This window comes from Hemiscyllium ocellatum, chromosome 37, assembly GCF_020745735.1.
Source record: "Hemiscyllium ocellatum isolate sHemOce1 chromosome 37, sHemOce1.pat.X.cur, whole genome shotgun sequence".
Taxonomy (NCBI): Eukaryota; Metazoa; Chordata; class Chondrichthyes; order Orectolobiformes; family Hemiscylliidae; genus Hemiscyllium; species Hemiscyllium ocellatum.
Window position 1 is genome coordinate 38,685,599 of NC_083437.1, and position 16,030 is coordinate 38,701,628.

General features: G+C 40.8%; 1 protein-coding gene across 4 annotated transcripts in view; it reads right to left on the reverse strand.

Moving 5' to 3' along the window:
* Nucleotides 1-16,030, reverse strand: part of eno1a (enolase 1a, (alpha)) — an 80,867-nt gene that overhangs the window by 47,799 nt on the left and 17,038 nt on the right. For all 4 annotated transcript variants that reach the window (XM_060852390.1, XM_060852391.1, XM_060852392.1 and 1 more), the window contains exon 3: nucleotides 5,693-5,788. In XM_060852390.1, coding sequence (XP_060708373.1) covers nucleotides 5,693-5,788 — 96 coding nt within the window. The remainder of the gene's footprint in view (nucleotides 1-5,692; nucleotides 5,789-16,030) is intronic.

The window sequence follows — 16,030 nt, forward strand, 5'->3', positions numbered from 1 at the left end:
GCAACTGCAAAAAGATATCATGGAAATCAAAGTCATGACATGGTTTTGGCTGTGGAGACACTAAATCTGTCTTATTTGCGATACAGAAAGAACCAATACTATAAAATGAGTGTTATATCCATTGCCCACAGAGGTAATGACAAACTGGTTATTATGTTAAAGCACTTTGGAAACATAAGCTTTTAAAAAGTGCTAAAAGGGTGTGGTTATGATTGCGGAGATACAATGCCAGACCCTCACTTTAGAAAGAAAGTGCAAATCCAGAATCAAACATTGCAATTACGAAGTGTTTATTTGGTAACATCAAGAAAACCATTTTGTTTCTAAACTGGAGCATATAAAACTAATGAAATTAAATATTGACTCCCAAGTTCTCTCACCTGCTCTAGCAGATTTGATATGAATCAGAAAAAGATTTTACATGGAAATCTTCAAAAGCAAATAGAAGCAGAATGAGCTGTGGAGGAACACTCAACAATTTGATCCAACAGTGCCATGCAAATCAGAGAACAGTTGGTATGGAGACTGAAAAAGTTCATAGTATTGCTTTGGGCATGACCGAAGGTGATGTTAGAAGTCAAAGGTGGGGGGGGGGTGGAAGGTAGCATTTTAATTCACTTCCTAGGCACATAATTGGCATTGCACATTGACTTTACAATAACACTGGGTTGGTGTTGTACCTGGTCTGAATCACATTGACCAGATCCGTGAGGGCAAGGTAGTAAGAGTATCTTCTACAGCCCTGGCAACCTTCTCCCCTCACTCATATTGCAAGCCAAGAAAGACTTTCGTTCATGACCTACAAACTTCAAAGCCTTCCCATCTTCATTTCCTCATATATTGTGGGGAAAATTAAGCGCTGTGTAAAAGCAAAGGCAGCATACAAGCAACTTATACAAGTTCAGTTTGGCTCCCATGTACATTATAACCAAGGACTCACCTCATGTGATGAAAACAAAAAAAAAAATGCTGGAAGTCACAGTGGATCAACAGCATCCATGGAGAGACAGCAAGCTAATGTTTCAAGCTGTTGAACAAGATTAGGGTGTCCTTGGTTGTAAAAACAAGCTCTGAAAGGTCTGGGGTTCATCTACTTGAGGAAGCTTTTAAGTTTAAAAAAAAAAGCACTAGTACAATGAAAGAGGAGTAGCAAGTTCTCCCAGGTCAGCTTTTCTTCGGTTTGGTTTGGTTTTAGCGGTTTAGCTGTTCACTGAAAGCAGTCAGTCAAGTACGCGACACTGACCCAGTTTGCATAGAGCTTGCTCCCAGCTGTTGTACCCAAAGAAACAGGTCCATGCTGATCATCTCTCTCTGACACCTCTCCGGTAAAAACCTGTACTTGATTTTCCCTTTTTGGCCAAGGGATGTTTATTGGGATTGTTGCAAGTATTTGGAACAGCATCATTAAATTGGGATAATATGTTGGGTTTTCAGATAGGTTTAGTTATTCTCTATAGTTCTCTTATGTGTTTCATTTTGTAATCTTGCAGATAAATTCTGTTTTGTTTAAAGCCAAGTGGTTGGTTGGGCCAACGGTATCTCTCCTGGAATATCTACTTTATACCTGCTTAAAATAACTAGCCAAGTTAGGGTCTGGGCTACTTTCTTGAAATGTTCTGAGGGGATCTGGCCTGGTCCATAACAGAGTCTAGATGACTCTTCACCAGAGCAGATCTTCTCAGTCCTCAGAATAGGCTGAATAGGTAAAGAAAACACAAACTGTGTCAGCATTTCTGTGCAGTTAGGTTATAAAACAGGATATCTGATGATATGGAAAATTGGACTATCTGGAGTATTGTGTGCCGTTTTGGTCTCTCTGCCTAAGAGGGAATACACTTGCCATTGAGAGAGTGCAGTAAATGTTCACTGGGGGATGGCAAGACAGTTGTATAAAGGGATTGGTGTTATCTAGGCCTGGGCCTGTATTCACTAATTTAGAAGGATGAGGGGGTTAAAGATTTCCCAGGAAGTTATTGGGAATGGGAGTGTTTGAGTTATCAAGAGAGGCTGGATAGGCTGGGACCTTTTTCCTTGCAGAGTAGGTTGAGGTGTGATCTTAGAGGTCCATAAAAATCATGAGGGGTATAGATAAGGTGAATACCAAAGGTGCTTTCCCCAGGGTAGGGGAATTCAAAACTAGAGGCATAATTTTAAGGAGAGGGGAAAGACTCAAGAGGGACCTGAGGGGCAACTTCTTCACCCAGTTCATAAGTGGAATGAACTCCCAGAGGAAATGGTAGATGCAGGTACAGTTACAATATTTAAGAGACATTTGGACAGGTACGTGACTAGGAAAGATTTAGAGGGATATAGGCCAAACACAGGCAAATGGCCCCACTTTAGTTTGGGAAATTGGGTCAGCGTGGACAAGTTGGACCAAAGAGTCTGTTTCTGTGATATATGACCCTATGACTCTAAATGTATAAACATCTAACAGGGCTGGGCCAAATGGATTTAGGTCGGATGTTTCCCTTGTTTGGTTTTCTAGGATATGGAGTGGGCCATTTAGGGCTGAGATGAGGAAACATTTCTTCATACAGTGGGTGGTCAACCTGTGGAATTCACTCCCACAGAAGGCTGTCGAGGCTGGGTCACTGACTATCTTCAAGAAAGAGATTGAAAAATGTTTTGTTCTTAAAGACATCAAAGAACTTGGGTAGAAAGCTTGAACACAGCATTGAGATAGAGAATCAGCCATAATCATATTGAATGGTGGAGCAGGTTTGAGGGACTGAGTGGCCTATACCTGCTCCTGTTATCTACTATTGTATGGAAAATGCATCAGATGGAACCTTCAGTGCTGTTATTTCATAGATTTTCATTTGTCCCAAAAGCTCAAAGACCCTTCAAAAGCCAGATCATGGATAACAGCTTTGTGTTGGGAAAGATTAAAGGGAGATGATGGTGTGCTGGTAATGTCACTGGCCTAATAATCCAGAGCCATAGCAATGGATGGAATTCAAATTAAAGTAACAAAATTGAACAACTGTGCTGGTCTAAGTAATGGTAACCATGAAATTACCATTAATTGTTGTAAAAAAAATCATCTGGTTCACTAGTGTTCTTTAGCAAAGGAAATCTGTTGATCTCCAGACCCACACCAAAGTGGTTGACTAGCAAGCCACTCAGTTTAAGGGCAGATAGGGATGAGCAACAAACGCCGGCCTTGACAATCACATCACCCAGATGGTAGCTCAGTGGTTAGTATTACTGCCTCACAGGGACCTGCGTTCGAATCCAGTCTTGGCTGACTGTGTGTGGAGTTTGCATATTCTCCCCGTGTCTGCGTGGATTTCCTCCCACAGTGCAAAGATGTGCAGGTGAGGTGGATCGACCATGCTAAATTGCCCATAGCCTAAGGTGAGGTGGGTTAGCCATGGGAAATACTGGGGACTAGGTGGGGTGGCCTTTGGTGGGTCAGTGTGGGCTGAATGGTCTGCTCCCCGATTGTAGAGATATTATGAATTAAGAAGAAAAAGATTCAGGCATAAAATCTCATGAGAATTATTGATTAAAGTATTTGCATTTTTAAAATTCATTCATGGGATGAGGATATTGCTTGCCGGGCCAACATTTATTGCCCATCTCAGGGGCAGTTAAGAGTCAACCACGTTGCTGTGGATCTGGAGTTACATGCAGTCCGGACCAGGTAAGGATGGCATCTTACTTCCCGAAAGGACATTAGTGAACCAGATGGGATTTTCCCAAACAATCAACAATGGTTTCATGGCCATCATTAGACAATTCCAATTTTTTAAGACATTCAAATTCCACGATTGGTGAGATTCAAACCCTGCCCCAGAATATTACTTGGGTCTCTGGATTAACAAACCTACGAGATTACTTCTCGGCCATCACCTCCCAGCCTTTCTCAGTCACGTAGGGCATGATCAAATAGCGTTGCCTATGAAGAGTGATCCCAACTTAAGTTGCTTATATAAGCCAACCTTCTGCATTTCAAAATACATGTGAAATGATTTACACATAGAACCCCTACAGCGCAGAAACAGGCCCTTCGGCCCAACAAGTCCACACCGACCCTCTGAAGAGCTACCTACCCAGACCCAGACCCCACCCCACTAATCTATATTTTACCCTCGATTAATGCACCTAACCTACACGTCCCTGAATACTATGGGCAATTTAGCATGGCCAATTCACCTAACCTGCACATCTTTGGACAGTGGGAGGAGACCGGAGCATCCGGGGGATACCCACGCGGACATGGGGCAAATGTACAAACTCCACACAGACAGTCGCCCGAGTCTGGAATTGAATCCAGGTCCCAGGCAGCAGTGCTAACCACTGAGCCACTCTGTCGCCCCACATGAATTATGCACAGTGCTGAAATGTGAATATTGAATCAAAATAGAATTGTTGTTCTTTTGGTCAATAGCTTCAGGAATGTGCCAGGCTTGGTTGCTAGTTTGTGATAAATTGCAATTTACCTGGAACAGAACAAGAGATCCACAATCAGCATCAGTTTCTGATAGAAGATCCTTTCTCATCTCTACCCTCCTCTAGCCTTGCAAACCTGCAAGAATTCTACATCTGTCCAATTCTGGCTTTGTGCGGTTCACCTCTTTCACCAGCTTTTCTTTACCCTCTCTAAACCTCTCTCTCTAGTTTAGAACACTCCTTACCCATTTGTCTAAGCTTTAACAAGCTGTTGCAAAATTTCTGCCATTGGTTGAGAGCAAATCCCTGCCAGATTATGCAGAGGAGCATCTTGTTTTACGACGTTAAAAGGCGTCGTATAAAGACAAATTTCTGTTTTTGGAGCTCAGAGTGTTTAAGCAATGCACAACCACAGCCTTGCATCTTCAACAGACTAGCAATCTACTTAAACTTTGGCAGGTTGTTGATGCAATATTAACATTCCATTGACAGCAAAGAAAGCCATGCCAGTGGAATACTAAGACGCAAACACCATAAACACACAACCAGACAATAATAAATTCACTGCCATTAGCACCCACCAGGAATGCCAGCAGAAGTTTGCTTTTTAAACATCGAGATTCAGGTTGTGCAAACATCACAAGTGCACGGTACAAATCACTCTAATGTCACCCTAGATACACAAACTGCTTTGGAACAGCATTTACCTCAAGGCTGCACATAGCACACAAGGGATGAATTTCTGCTGATCCCCTGCATTAAAACTGCAAGCAGAAGCTGCCAACTATAAATGGTACTGTCAAAGAACAGAAAGTCAATTAAATTACTCACCATTACTAATAGCATCAAAACCTGAGCAGGGCATGTCCTTATCACAAGTTATTAGCTCCCTGATGAATTGATGCTTTTGGCATGGCCTTTAAAGAATATCGAACAGAACCTGCAACAGTAGTCCCATCTTCAACCGGTATTAAAATGTTAAAACTGGTTCATTTATCTCATACCTGGACTTAAAAGATTTAAAAATCATCTAAACTAACCCATGCATTTGGTTAAATTATAGCACTCTGCACATTAAAACGTGAAAACCATATCGTGGGGTAGCCAGCAATATGTACTTGCAGTCGCAGGCAAAACAAATTTACATTCTGGGTGGAGTTTTCCTGTAATCTGCCTCAGGTCAGTTTTCAGGAAAGTTAATGTTCCCCAATGAAGGTTTGGTTCCTCCAATGAACTCCACATGCTCACAAAGTTCATATTGCAACTGAGAAACAAGGTGAGCAAGCTGACCTACCTTTGCCCAAAAATCGCGTCTTGTCACCATCTCGAAGTTCTAGTGCTTCATAAATGCCAGTGGATGCACCACTGGGGACTGCTGCTCTGAACAGACCTGTAGGCAGGATTTTTAAAAAAAGAGCATTTAACTGATTCATGGTAAAATGTAAGAATGCTGTGAAAGTTCCCTGATGGAACACTCAGGTTCTTTAAGTGGGGCAATGCTAACTTCAGGGTGGCATGATGACTGACACTATTATCTCACAGCATCAGGGACCTGGGTTTGATTCCACCCCTGGGTGACTGCCTTGGTGGAGTTTGCACATTCTCTGCATGGGTAACATCTGGGTGCTCTGGTTTCCTCCCATAGTCCAAGAATGTGCAGATCAGGTGGTAATGCTAAATTGCCCATACTGTCCAGGGATATGAAACTAGGTGGATTAGCCATGGGAAATGCAGGGTTATAGGGTGGGGGCGATGGGCCTGGGTGGCATGCTCTTCAGAGGGTCGGCGTGGACTCGATAGGCCAAATGGCCTGCTTCCACACTGTAGGGATTCTATGCCTTTAGTCACAAACAGAAATTTCTGGACAAACTCAACAGGTCTAGCAATATCCATGGAGAAAAAGCAGAGTTAACATTTATGAGTCCAGTGGCCCTTCTTCAGAACTGATGGTAGATGGGAAAGAGTGGTATATATGCTGAAAAGGGGTGGGGGAGTTAGGAGTACTCAATAGATGGAGATGGAATCCAGGGAGAGTGGACATTGGTCTGGCACACAAAGGGATGTTTTAACATGAGCCAGGAGGAAGAAAAGCTGGTAATAGGGACATTTAGGTGAAAATGGGCTGGTGGGCCTGAACACCTTCCATAACATTTACCTACCCCACAGCCCTGGTCCTGTCATGATATGGGCTGCTTTCGTTCACAGCGAACCCATTCTCACATACTCATGGTCCCTCTTACCAGCTTTTCTCTCTTTCTGGTTCACCATTATCCATCGCCCTGCCTGCTTGACTGCAGCTCTCCCTCTCTCTGGGCTCCATCTTCACCAATCATGGTTTCCTTTCCCCCAATCCATCTTCAGAATATACTTGGTTAAAAATCACACAACATCAAGGTATAGTCCAACAGGTTTATTTGGAAGTACTAGCTTTCGGAATGCTGTTCCTTCATCAGGTAGCTGTGCTCTGAAAGCTAGTACTTCCAAATAAATCTGTTGGAGGGTATAACCTGGTGTTGAGTGATTTTTAACTTTGTCTACCCCAGTCCAACACCGGCACCTCTGGCTTCAGAATATACACTACTTCTTCCAAGCTCCCATCAGTTCTGAAGAATGGCACTCAAAGCATGAACTCTGCTTTCTCTCCACAGATACTATTGGATCTGCTGAGTTTCTCCAGAAATTTTTGTTTTTGTCTCAGATTTCCAACATCTGCAGTTCTTTGCTTTGTTTTGTTTTGTTTTTGAGTACTTTTGTTTGTTTATAAAAAAAGCAGTTAACTTCAATCCACAAGGGAAGTAATGGCACTTCAAAGAAATTGTATTTGTACAGGAGGCTCTTCAAAATATTTGAGGTTGAGGTACTAAATTAGATTAGATTAGACTTACAGTGTGGAAACAGGCCCTTCGGCCCAATAAGTCCACACCGACCCGCCGAAGCGAAACCCACCCATACCCCTACATTTACCCCTTACCTAACACTACGGGCAATTTAGCATGGCCAATTCACCTGACCCGCACATCTTTGGACTGTGGGAGGAAACCGGAGCACCCGGAGGAAACCCACGCAGACACGGGGAGAACGTGCAAACTCCACACAGTCAGTCGCCTGAGTCGGGAATTGAACCCGGGTCTCAGGCGCTGTGAGGCAGCAGTGCTAGCCACTGTGCCACAAATTAATGCAAGTGTCTCACTGACAAATTTATTCAAATAGGCAACAGCCTTTAAAAAGATACCAAAGTTATTGGTTAGAGACTAGACCCCAGAATATTTTATAATGCATCCAAAGGATAGGTGACGAATGATAAAACGGAAGAATCAGATGATCAGGATAGTTAAATTAAGTTAAAACATCAGTGTCAGCTTGTTAATGGAAAAACAGTTAAAATTTCCCAATACATTTAATACAGCAATTTTAAGGGCCACTGAGGTTTGAAGGAAATTATAGGTATTTGAAACATTCTTTACAAATGCATTGATTCAATTAACTCCATCAATCAATCCCAGATCTGCGGGAGATGCAACTTTGCCCGAAACAGGATAACACAGAGTGGGAAATGGGCAAATATTAAACACACTCAGGAATGCTAGAAAAGTCTTCCCACAATTCATTTTGTTGGTGAAAAGGTAGATTTGCTTTCAAATGTAGTTTGTACAAAGATCAATTGATTTCAGAACTATTCCCTCTTAAAGCAGGTGTTTCTGTTGTCACTCCATTTTACAATAAAAATTATTGGTTTCACATTTTACCCAAAAGAGGTGCCCTTTTTAAACTCAAAATTGTAACGTGAATGCAATTTTAAACATTCTAATTTTACAAGAAAGCCATGCCAATGAGTATCAAGATTTGGATATGTACAAGCAGTAAGACTCAGATCCAAAAGCAGAAAGATTTTAATTAGCAACAGGGCGCTTGAGTTTCACAGCTCACTTTCACAAGTGAAGCCTCCATTCTGTCTGTCAAAATCAAGTGACTGGTGCTTAGGTTGACAAACACTGCACCCAACCCCCCCAACCACCACACCCCCACCCCGGGTATGGAAAACCATCTCTGGAACGTAAACTGAAGTATCGTTGCTGAGTTTGACACTTCAGCTCACTTCATGGCTTGTTGGAAGATCACCAAAATCATATCAAAAATAGAAATTGCAGGAGAAAATCAGCAGGTCGGGCTGCATCTGTGGGAGAAGGCAGAGTTAATAATACAAGTCCAGTGATGCTTCTTCAGAACGTCATCAGGCTCTGTGCAAAATCATACATTGCCCCACTGATCAGGGATTCCCCTACCAGTGTTCAAATATTTAGGACTGATGTTTCTGCTCTCAGCTGTGGCTCCCAGAGTTGGTTAGCGTACAAAATAAGTGTCTAGCATTTCCTCTGTATTTTCACCCAGTGCCATGTGAAGTCAAGGCTCAAGTCCTTTAAATGCCTTAAAGGATTGCAGCATTTAGCAAGTTGCCTTGAAGCTGCCATATGCCAAATCTCCTCAAATTGTTTCCGCCAGTTCATGGTCTAGTCTTGTTAATTGCCCATATGAAGTAAGAATATTTCTCAGCTTCCCTGGCTCTTATGAAAGCCTTATGTCTCCTCTGGTTACTGGTGAAAAGTGTGGTGCTGGAAAAGCACAGCAGGTCAGGCAGCATCCGAGAAGCAGGTGGGTTGGCATTTGGAAACGTTAACTTTGTGCTTTTCCGGCATCACACTCTTGATTCTGATTCCAGCATCTGCAGGCCTCACTTTCTCCTCTGGTGACTGACTGACTGACCAGTCAAATGGAAATAGTTGAAACCCCTGATTTCAGCACTTCTCTTAAGATATTTTGGCATTGGTCATGATTCTTGTGAACTGTAACAGTAAGTTTCTTCTTTCACAACAACTGTCAGTTTTGTTCCATGCCATGTGTGAACACACTCAGTGTACATTTCAAACATGTTTGACTCTGCACTGATCTAAGTTAAAGCCAAGAAATAGCCAATTCAGTCAGGAGAGAGAGAGTGTATGTACACATGTATATGTGTATGCTTGTATATCTGTGTACGCATGTGCGTGAAGTTACAGAACCTATAGACTTGGGGATCATTTGCCCAAACAGCTCATTTTTGACAATCTTTAAAAAGAAACAATCAATTAATCCAAGTGGAATTACACTTTTAATGGATCTTCAAGCAGATTCAAAAACTCTTAAAGGCAACTTCCTGCTCACATTTATTCAGCCAATTCTTAAGCCATTCTAGCAACATAGCACTGGCTGCAGAAGAATCTCTCATGCAGTGTAATCTGTTTAGAAGGGCTTTTTCCACAGGCTGATTGCTCAATTATATGTCTACAAGGATAGTGGTGGACTAACCTTGTAGATCATTCAAACATTCGAGCAAATGATTAAGACATGGCCTTCCCCCATGTTCCGAAAAGCTATGTTATTTGGTTCAGCTGACCTTTTATTCATTCAAGCAATCATAAAGAGCATCTTATGATCCAGTCAAGCATCTCACCCATACCTAATGTCTGCCTAATGGGACTATAATTCCCAGGATTCAATTGTTCACTGCTTGTGAAAACTAAAAATACTTGAATACCCTCCCAATCAAAGAGAATGGTCCCAGACTCTAGATAAACACTTATACAATGCGCCATGAATGTGAATTATCACCCTCCAAGGTTCTTTCAAAGTGTGCAGTCAGTACTTTGCAGAACTTGTCTGGACACATTAAGTAAAAGAAAAGGTCAATTGAATAAAATTCATCAAGCAATCTAATAAATTGTGACTGATCTACCCAGCCATGTTGCCTTTGCTTTGAAAGGTCAAACTGTATTGCACAAAAGGCTGCCAGACTTAGCAAGCAATGACTGTCTGCAAATTACATACAATACAAATTGTTGGGTTCACTAAATAAAAAGCTGCCTGTGCCTGGAAGCTCTACTACAAAAAGGCACTGTTCCATGCACATTTAATACCAACTAGTATTTAATTCAAGCTGTAAAAATTGAAAAACAAAAACCAACATTGACAACTTCCATTTTCTCTTTAAGTACTTCAAGAAATTTCTCAAAGACAAACCAAAACTTACACTGAACCCAGAGAGGAGCTATTAGGAGTGGTAATAGAAAAATTCCTCAAATTTGGGATTTGAGAAACATGTTGGAAAAAGGAAAGGGAGGTGGACAGCGGGTGTACGCGACTATGTAGCCACCAATTGGGACGTTAAACCGTGCAAGATGCCTCACATCAAACATCAAGTTCTATAATCGCAAGCTTGTATTTTCCTGCATTGCCATCCTCTGAATCTTCTCCCTATCCTACCATGCAAAAACCCTACTACTCCAAGTGTTGCTGGGGCTATTAGAAAGAATCTGAAACCTTTGTTCTGAAGCACAAGAGGCAGAGACAGAGACAGAAACAGAGAGAAAGCACAGACAGAGAGAAAGATAGAGAGAGCTAGAGCTTGAAATTTAGAGAATAGTTTTTTTACCGCTAATGGAGTCAGGTGTTACTAGGGGACATAGCTTTAAATTAAGGGGTGGTAGGTATAGGACAGATGTTAGGGGTAGATTCTTCACACAGCGGGTTGTGAGTTCATGGAATGCCCTGCCCGTATCAGTGGTGAACTCTCCTTCTTTATGGTCATTTAAGCAGGCATTGGATAGGCATTTGGAAGTTATTGGGCTAGTATAGGTTAGGTAGGATTCGGTCGGCGCAACATCGAGGGCCGAAGGGCCTGTACTGCGCTGTATCCTTCTATGTTCTATGTTCTAGTTCATTGGTTTAGGTTTGCATATTTGCAAAAATAATTCTGCTCACAGTGATTGTGAATTTTGAATGCGTTAGCTTTGTTCAGCATTGGTAAACAACTCCGTTTTGTCTACTGGATGGAGATTATTAACTTATTTTTAAAAACTAGCTGAGCAGAAATCTTACAAATTCAGAGACAGAATTTTCAGTTAATTATATTGTAAAACTGCAGCCTTAAAGAATTTATTGAAGATTTGAGACTACAGGAAACCTTCACTTCAAAAGGACTAGGTAATATGTTGCCTTCAGGTTATCTTTCCATATGTTAGAAATTGTCACATTTTAGACTTGGAAAGATTAGAGCATATTGTGTTTGTTACAGCTCACCACACTGGTGAGAAGCCTGCTTTAGGCTAATGCCCTGTTACACATCACTAGACTCCCCAGTGTAGCTGTGATGATCATCCCCTGGAACACTTATACATAACAATTCTTTCTTGGTAAATTGGTTCCTAGCTGTTTATGGGCAACAGCTAGGAACCAATGTGCTAATAGATACTCAAGGCACCTTTAAAGGCATGCAAATAAACAAATATTGCACTTGATTATCATAAGAAACTTGGGCAATTCCAAAAGAATGATCCAAAAGAATGTAAGGGTATGGGTGGGTTGCGCTTCGGCGGGTCGGTGTGGACTTGTTGAGCCGATGGGCCTGTTTCCACACTGTAAGTAATCTAATCTTCAACTTTGAATCTAAACTAATTCCCAATAAGAAAGGGCAAGATTTGGTGACATTATTGTATGAAATGCTCTTACTTTGCTCCTAATGAATATTGGGAAAGGTGACTCAAAAGCTTCAAATAAAATGAGCCAAGTTTCAAATCTTGAGAGCTTTATTCAATCCTTTTATTGTTCTCATGTGGCTGTTGAGATGCTTTATCTTATTATCTATTCAAAGCATGTATCAAACAAGCACAACTAGATATCAATTATCTCTAAACAAAAGCACCATATTATTTTTCAACCATTCATTTGCTGGTTGGTCACCATTTGATTTATTGTTGTCACGTGTACCTACGTACAGTGAAAAGTTTTGTTTTCTGAGGAGTACAGGCAGATCATAGCAAACAAGGACATACAGATCATAGGGTGCTTAGACAGTGCGGGGCACACAAGGTTACAGCTGCACAGGAGGGGCACAAAGCAAGATCAATATTAGTAGTTTGTCTCTAGCTGTCCTTGAACAGAGTGCTAACTTGGTCATTTCAGGGCACAGTTGAGAGTTAACTACATTGTTGTGAGTCAGGAGTCACATGTAGGCCAGACCAGGTGAGGATGGCAGGTTTTCTTTCCTGAAGGACATTAGTAGTCCGGATGAATGTTTCTGACAATTGGCAATGGTTTCATAGTCATCAGTAGATTTTTAACTCCAGCTTTGTTTAAAAATCAAATTTAAATTCCACCATCTGTCATGGCAAGATTCAAACTCAGTTCCCCAAAACATTAGCTGAGGTTCTAGATTAGTGTCCTAGCAACAATACCACATGGTCATTGCCTCTCCCCATATCTATAAATATTGTTTCAGCAAAAGTGAGTCAGCTGTTACTCCATTAATATCCCAGGAATGAATAATTGTATAACATAACCTAATTCCCATGTTGTCTACACAGCAGAAAAGAGAGTTATCAAGGTCCATCAACAACAGAAACTTTTATTGATATATCACCTGCAACAAAATAAAGCACACCAAAGCAAGGCCATAGAGTGATTTAAAAACAAAGATGTGAATTTACAAAAGAGGCATTGCTTAACCTAAAGTTAATGTAGGTTACTGAGTAGAGAGACGTTAATTATGAATGGGTTTTGATGCAACTATGGACACAGTCAACAAACTTTGGAGAGGTGAAGGTAAAGTCACTACAGTCCTAATGGACCATTGATATGCTCTCTCATTACACAGAAGAGAGGTGATGGTTTAACCAAAGGATCTCTACAACTTAGGCAAGGGGAGAGATTGAGAATGAGAGTCCTTCATAGTAACCTCAGCCATTCTGGGAATTGAATCCATACTGTGGTATCACTCTTCATCACAGATCAGCCATCAGCTATCTGAACTAACCAATGAAGGAATGTGATGGAGGACTTATGCCCAAAATGTCGATTCTCCTGCTCCTCGGATGCTGCCTGACCTACTGTGCTTTTCCAGTGCCACATTTTTCAACAAGAATAAGTTTGTGAAGGGTAGAGTGTAGGAGACCATCCAGGAATTTACTTGGAGAATATTATGATCCCAGCCAACTGAATGTTGGACAAGACAGATCCCGGAGTAGAACCTGGCTTGATAGGTCATAAGTTAATTTTGCAGTTGATTCCCATGGTGGTTAGTTACTGAAATGTGTTCCTCTGTTAAGGACCATTTGCGACCTTATGTGAATACAAGTGTATGCAAAAAAAAGCTATAGCTCAGAAAATGTAACATAAATAGCAATACAATGCTTCAACCTGCTTTCTAGCAATATAGGTTACAGATACTCAATCCCAGAGAAATATCATTCCCATCTCGACTCTAATTTTTTTCCAAAACAGACGGTTTGCATTGCTGAGATAATTTATGGTTGTTTTCTAGTTTTGATACCCAAACCTTGGATCAGTTCTGATAACTTGAAACACTATGCAAACTCTCACAGCTTGGAGATTTCCCAAACAAAATTCTTCTGCTAATGTAAAAACAGTTTTCCTAATCTGAACTCCAAATTCTTCTGAACTAAAAACAAACTAAACTAAAGGCCACTGTTTTGTTTTCTCTATCATTAACTCAACAAGACGAACATCACAGTTACTTAGCTAGGCACTTCACTAAATCACTTGCTTTCTTGGTTACAATGTAATTAGGTCACTGTTCAAATTGACTTTCTGACTTCTTTTCAAAAAGTTACCTTCACAGAATTGAAACCAAACTCCATTTATCTCTACTTCTAAACAAAACATATTCCCAAATAATGAGAATATGTTACATATATTTATTACAATAATCGAGACTAGAACATCAGTTCAAGGAACAGTTGGTCTAAAATATTAGCCAATAAGCATAATGGCCTTCCATGAGACCACGCTAAAAATCTCAACCCCAGCACTTGCATGATTCTATACAACCAGATCAGCTCCAGTAAGCTCAGCACAAGTCATCATTCACAACAATGATGTTGTGAGCAACAACAATGTAGTTTCATCAGCAACACAGATGATATTCTTGCTTTTGTTTCATTATTACAGATAAGCAACAAGAATTTATTTCTCAGAAGATTGTGATATAATGTTTCTAACATGTACATTCTCTTGTAATATTAATATTTATAATATTAAAGTATTAATGTTTTTGCTCCTGCCCAAAACTAATAATTTATTAACAATATACAATAAAGATGTGAATTTATTTAGTATCAAAATGCTAAATATTTAGAACTTCTGTACATTCCCATTAATTCTGAAGCTATTTTGTTCCAGTGGTGACTGATAGTGGGTAGGGCAGAACTACCTTAGTCTGCAAAGTTGTTTATTCCTTTACCTATCACCTTAGTGATAGGGGTGGCACGGTGGCTCACTGCACCAGGGTCCCAGGTTCAATTCCAGCCTTGGGCGACTGTCTGTGTGGAGTTTGCACATTCTCCCTGTGTCTGTGTGGGTTTCCTTTGGGTGCTCCTGTTTCCTCCCACACTCCAAAGATGTGCAGGTTAGGTGAACTGACCATGCTAAATTGCCATAGTGTTAGGGGCATAGGGAAGTGGGTCTGGGTGGGTTACTCTTCAGAGGGTTGATGTGGACTGGTTGGGCCAAAGGGTCTGTTGCCAAACTGTAGGGAATCTAATCTAATCTTACCACCCCCCCCCCCACACCTATATTTGAAAACCATTTTATAACTACAGGGTTAGAAGTAACTAAGACATAAAAATAGGTGTTCCTTGCATTCAGAGGCTGACATAGTCAGGATCTTTCACATATCTGGAGGAAAGGTTTATAAGGATCAGCTATGGTGCAAGTGGGTCAGCGAGGTGGTCAACATACACGCATCCCGATTCAAAATGGAAAGCTGATCCAATTATAGTGAAGGAACAAATTACTGCAGACGCTGGAATCTATACTGAAAACAAAAAAAAGCTGGAAATCATAGCGGGTCAGGTTGTATCCATGGAGAGAGAGCAAGTTAATGTACCGAGTCCAGATGATCCTTCACCAGATTGGTTTGCTTTGATGAGGCACCACCGCACAAAAGAACACTCCACCTAATGGTTTTGCGCCTCCCAAATATGCTCTTGTATTCCGAGGCAACCCCCATAATGTATAAGGTGTCAACTGGTATATAAACAAAAGGTCTGCATTAGACTGTACTGGAAAAGTATTAATATACCTACTCATTTGAGCTTGTTGATCTTGAAGAGGTGAATACTGTTGTTGCTAACTACTGGAGACTGTTAAAAAGAATGACGTTATAGAATGCCCATTAAGTGTAATCCACACTTTCGAAACTATAATTCAGTAAACAACATCGATAGTTTTCTCCAGCAGAAGGCGTAATTAAAAATTCCACAATAGTACACGTGTGTTTGTTGCAAGAAAATTGGATTCAGAAACAAAGATTCAGCTTTCAATTTCAGTATCAGTAATATTACAAAGCAATACTTGATCAACACTGCAATGTCAATATAATCAAATAATATACAGGTAAACAAACCCCATCTTGCAACGTGATGTAGCATCTTCGATGCCAAAGGGCAATTTGACCCATTGTACTTATACAAGTTTGAGATATCCATTTAGTCATTGCCCTCTTTCCCCATAACCTTGTGTTTGTTTCTCTTATTTAATCACTTATTCATTTCCTTTTTAAAAGCTACGATTGTTTCTGGTA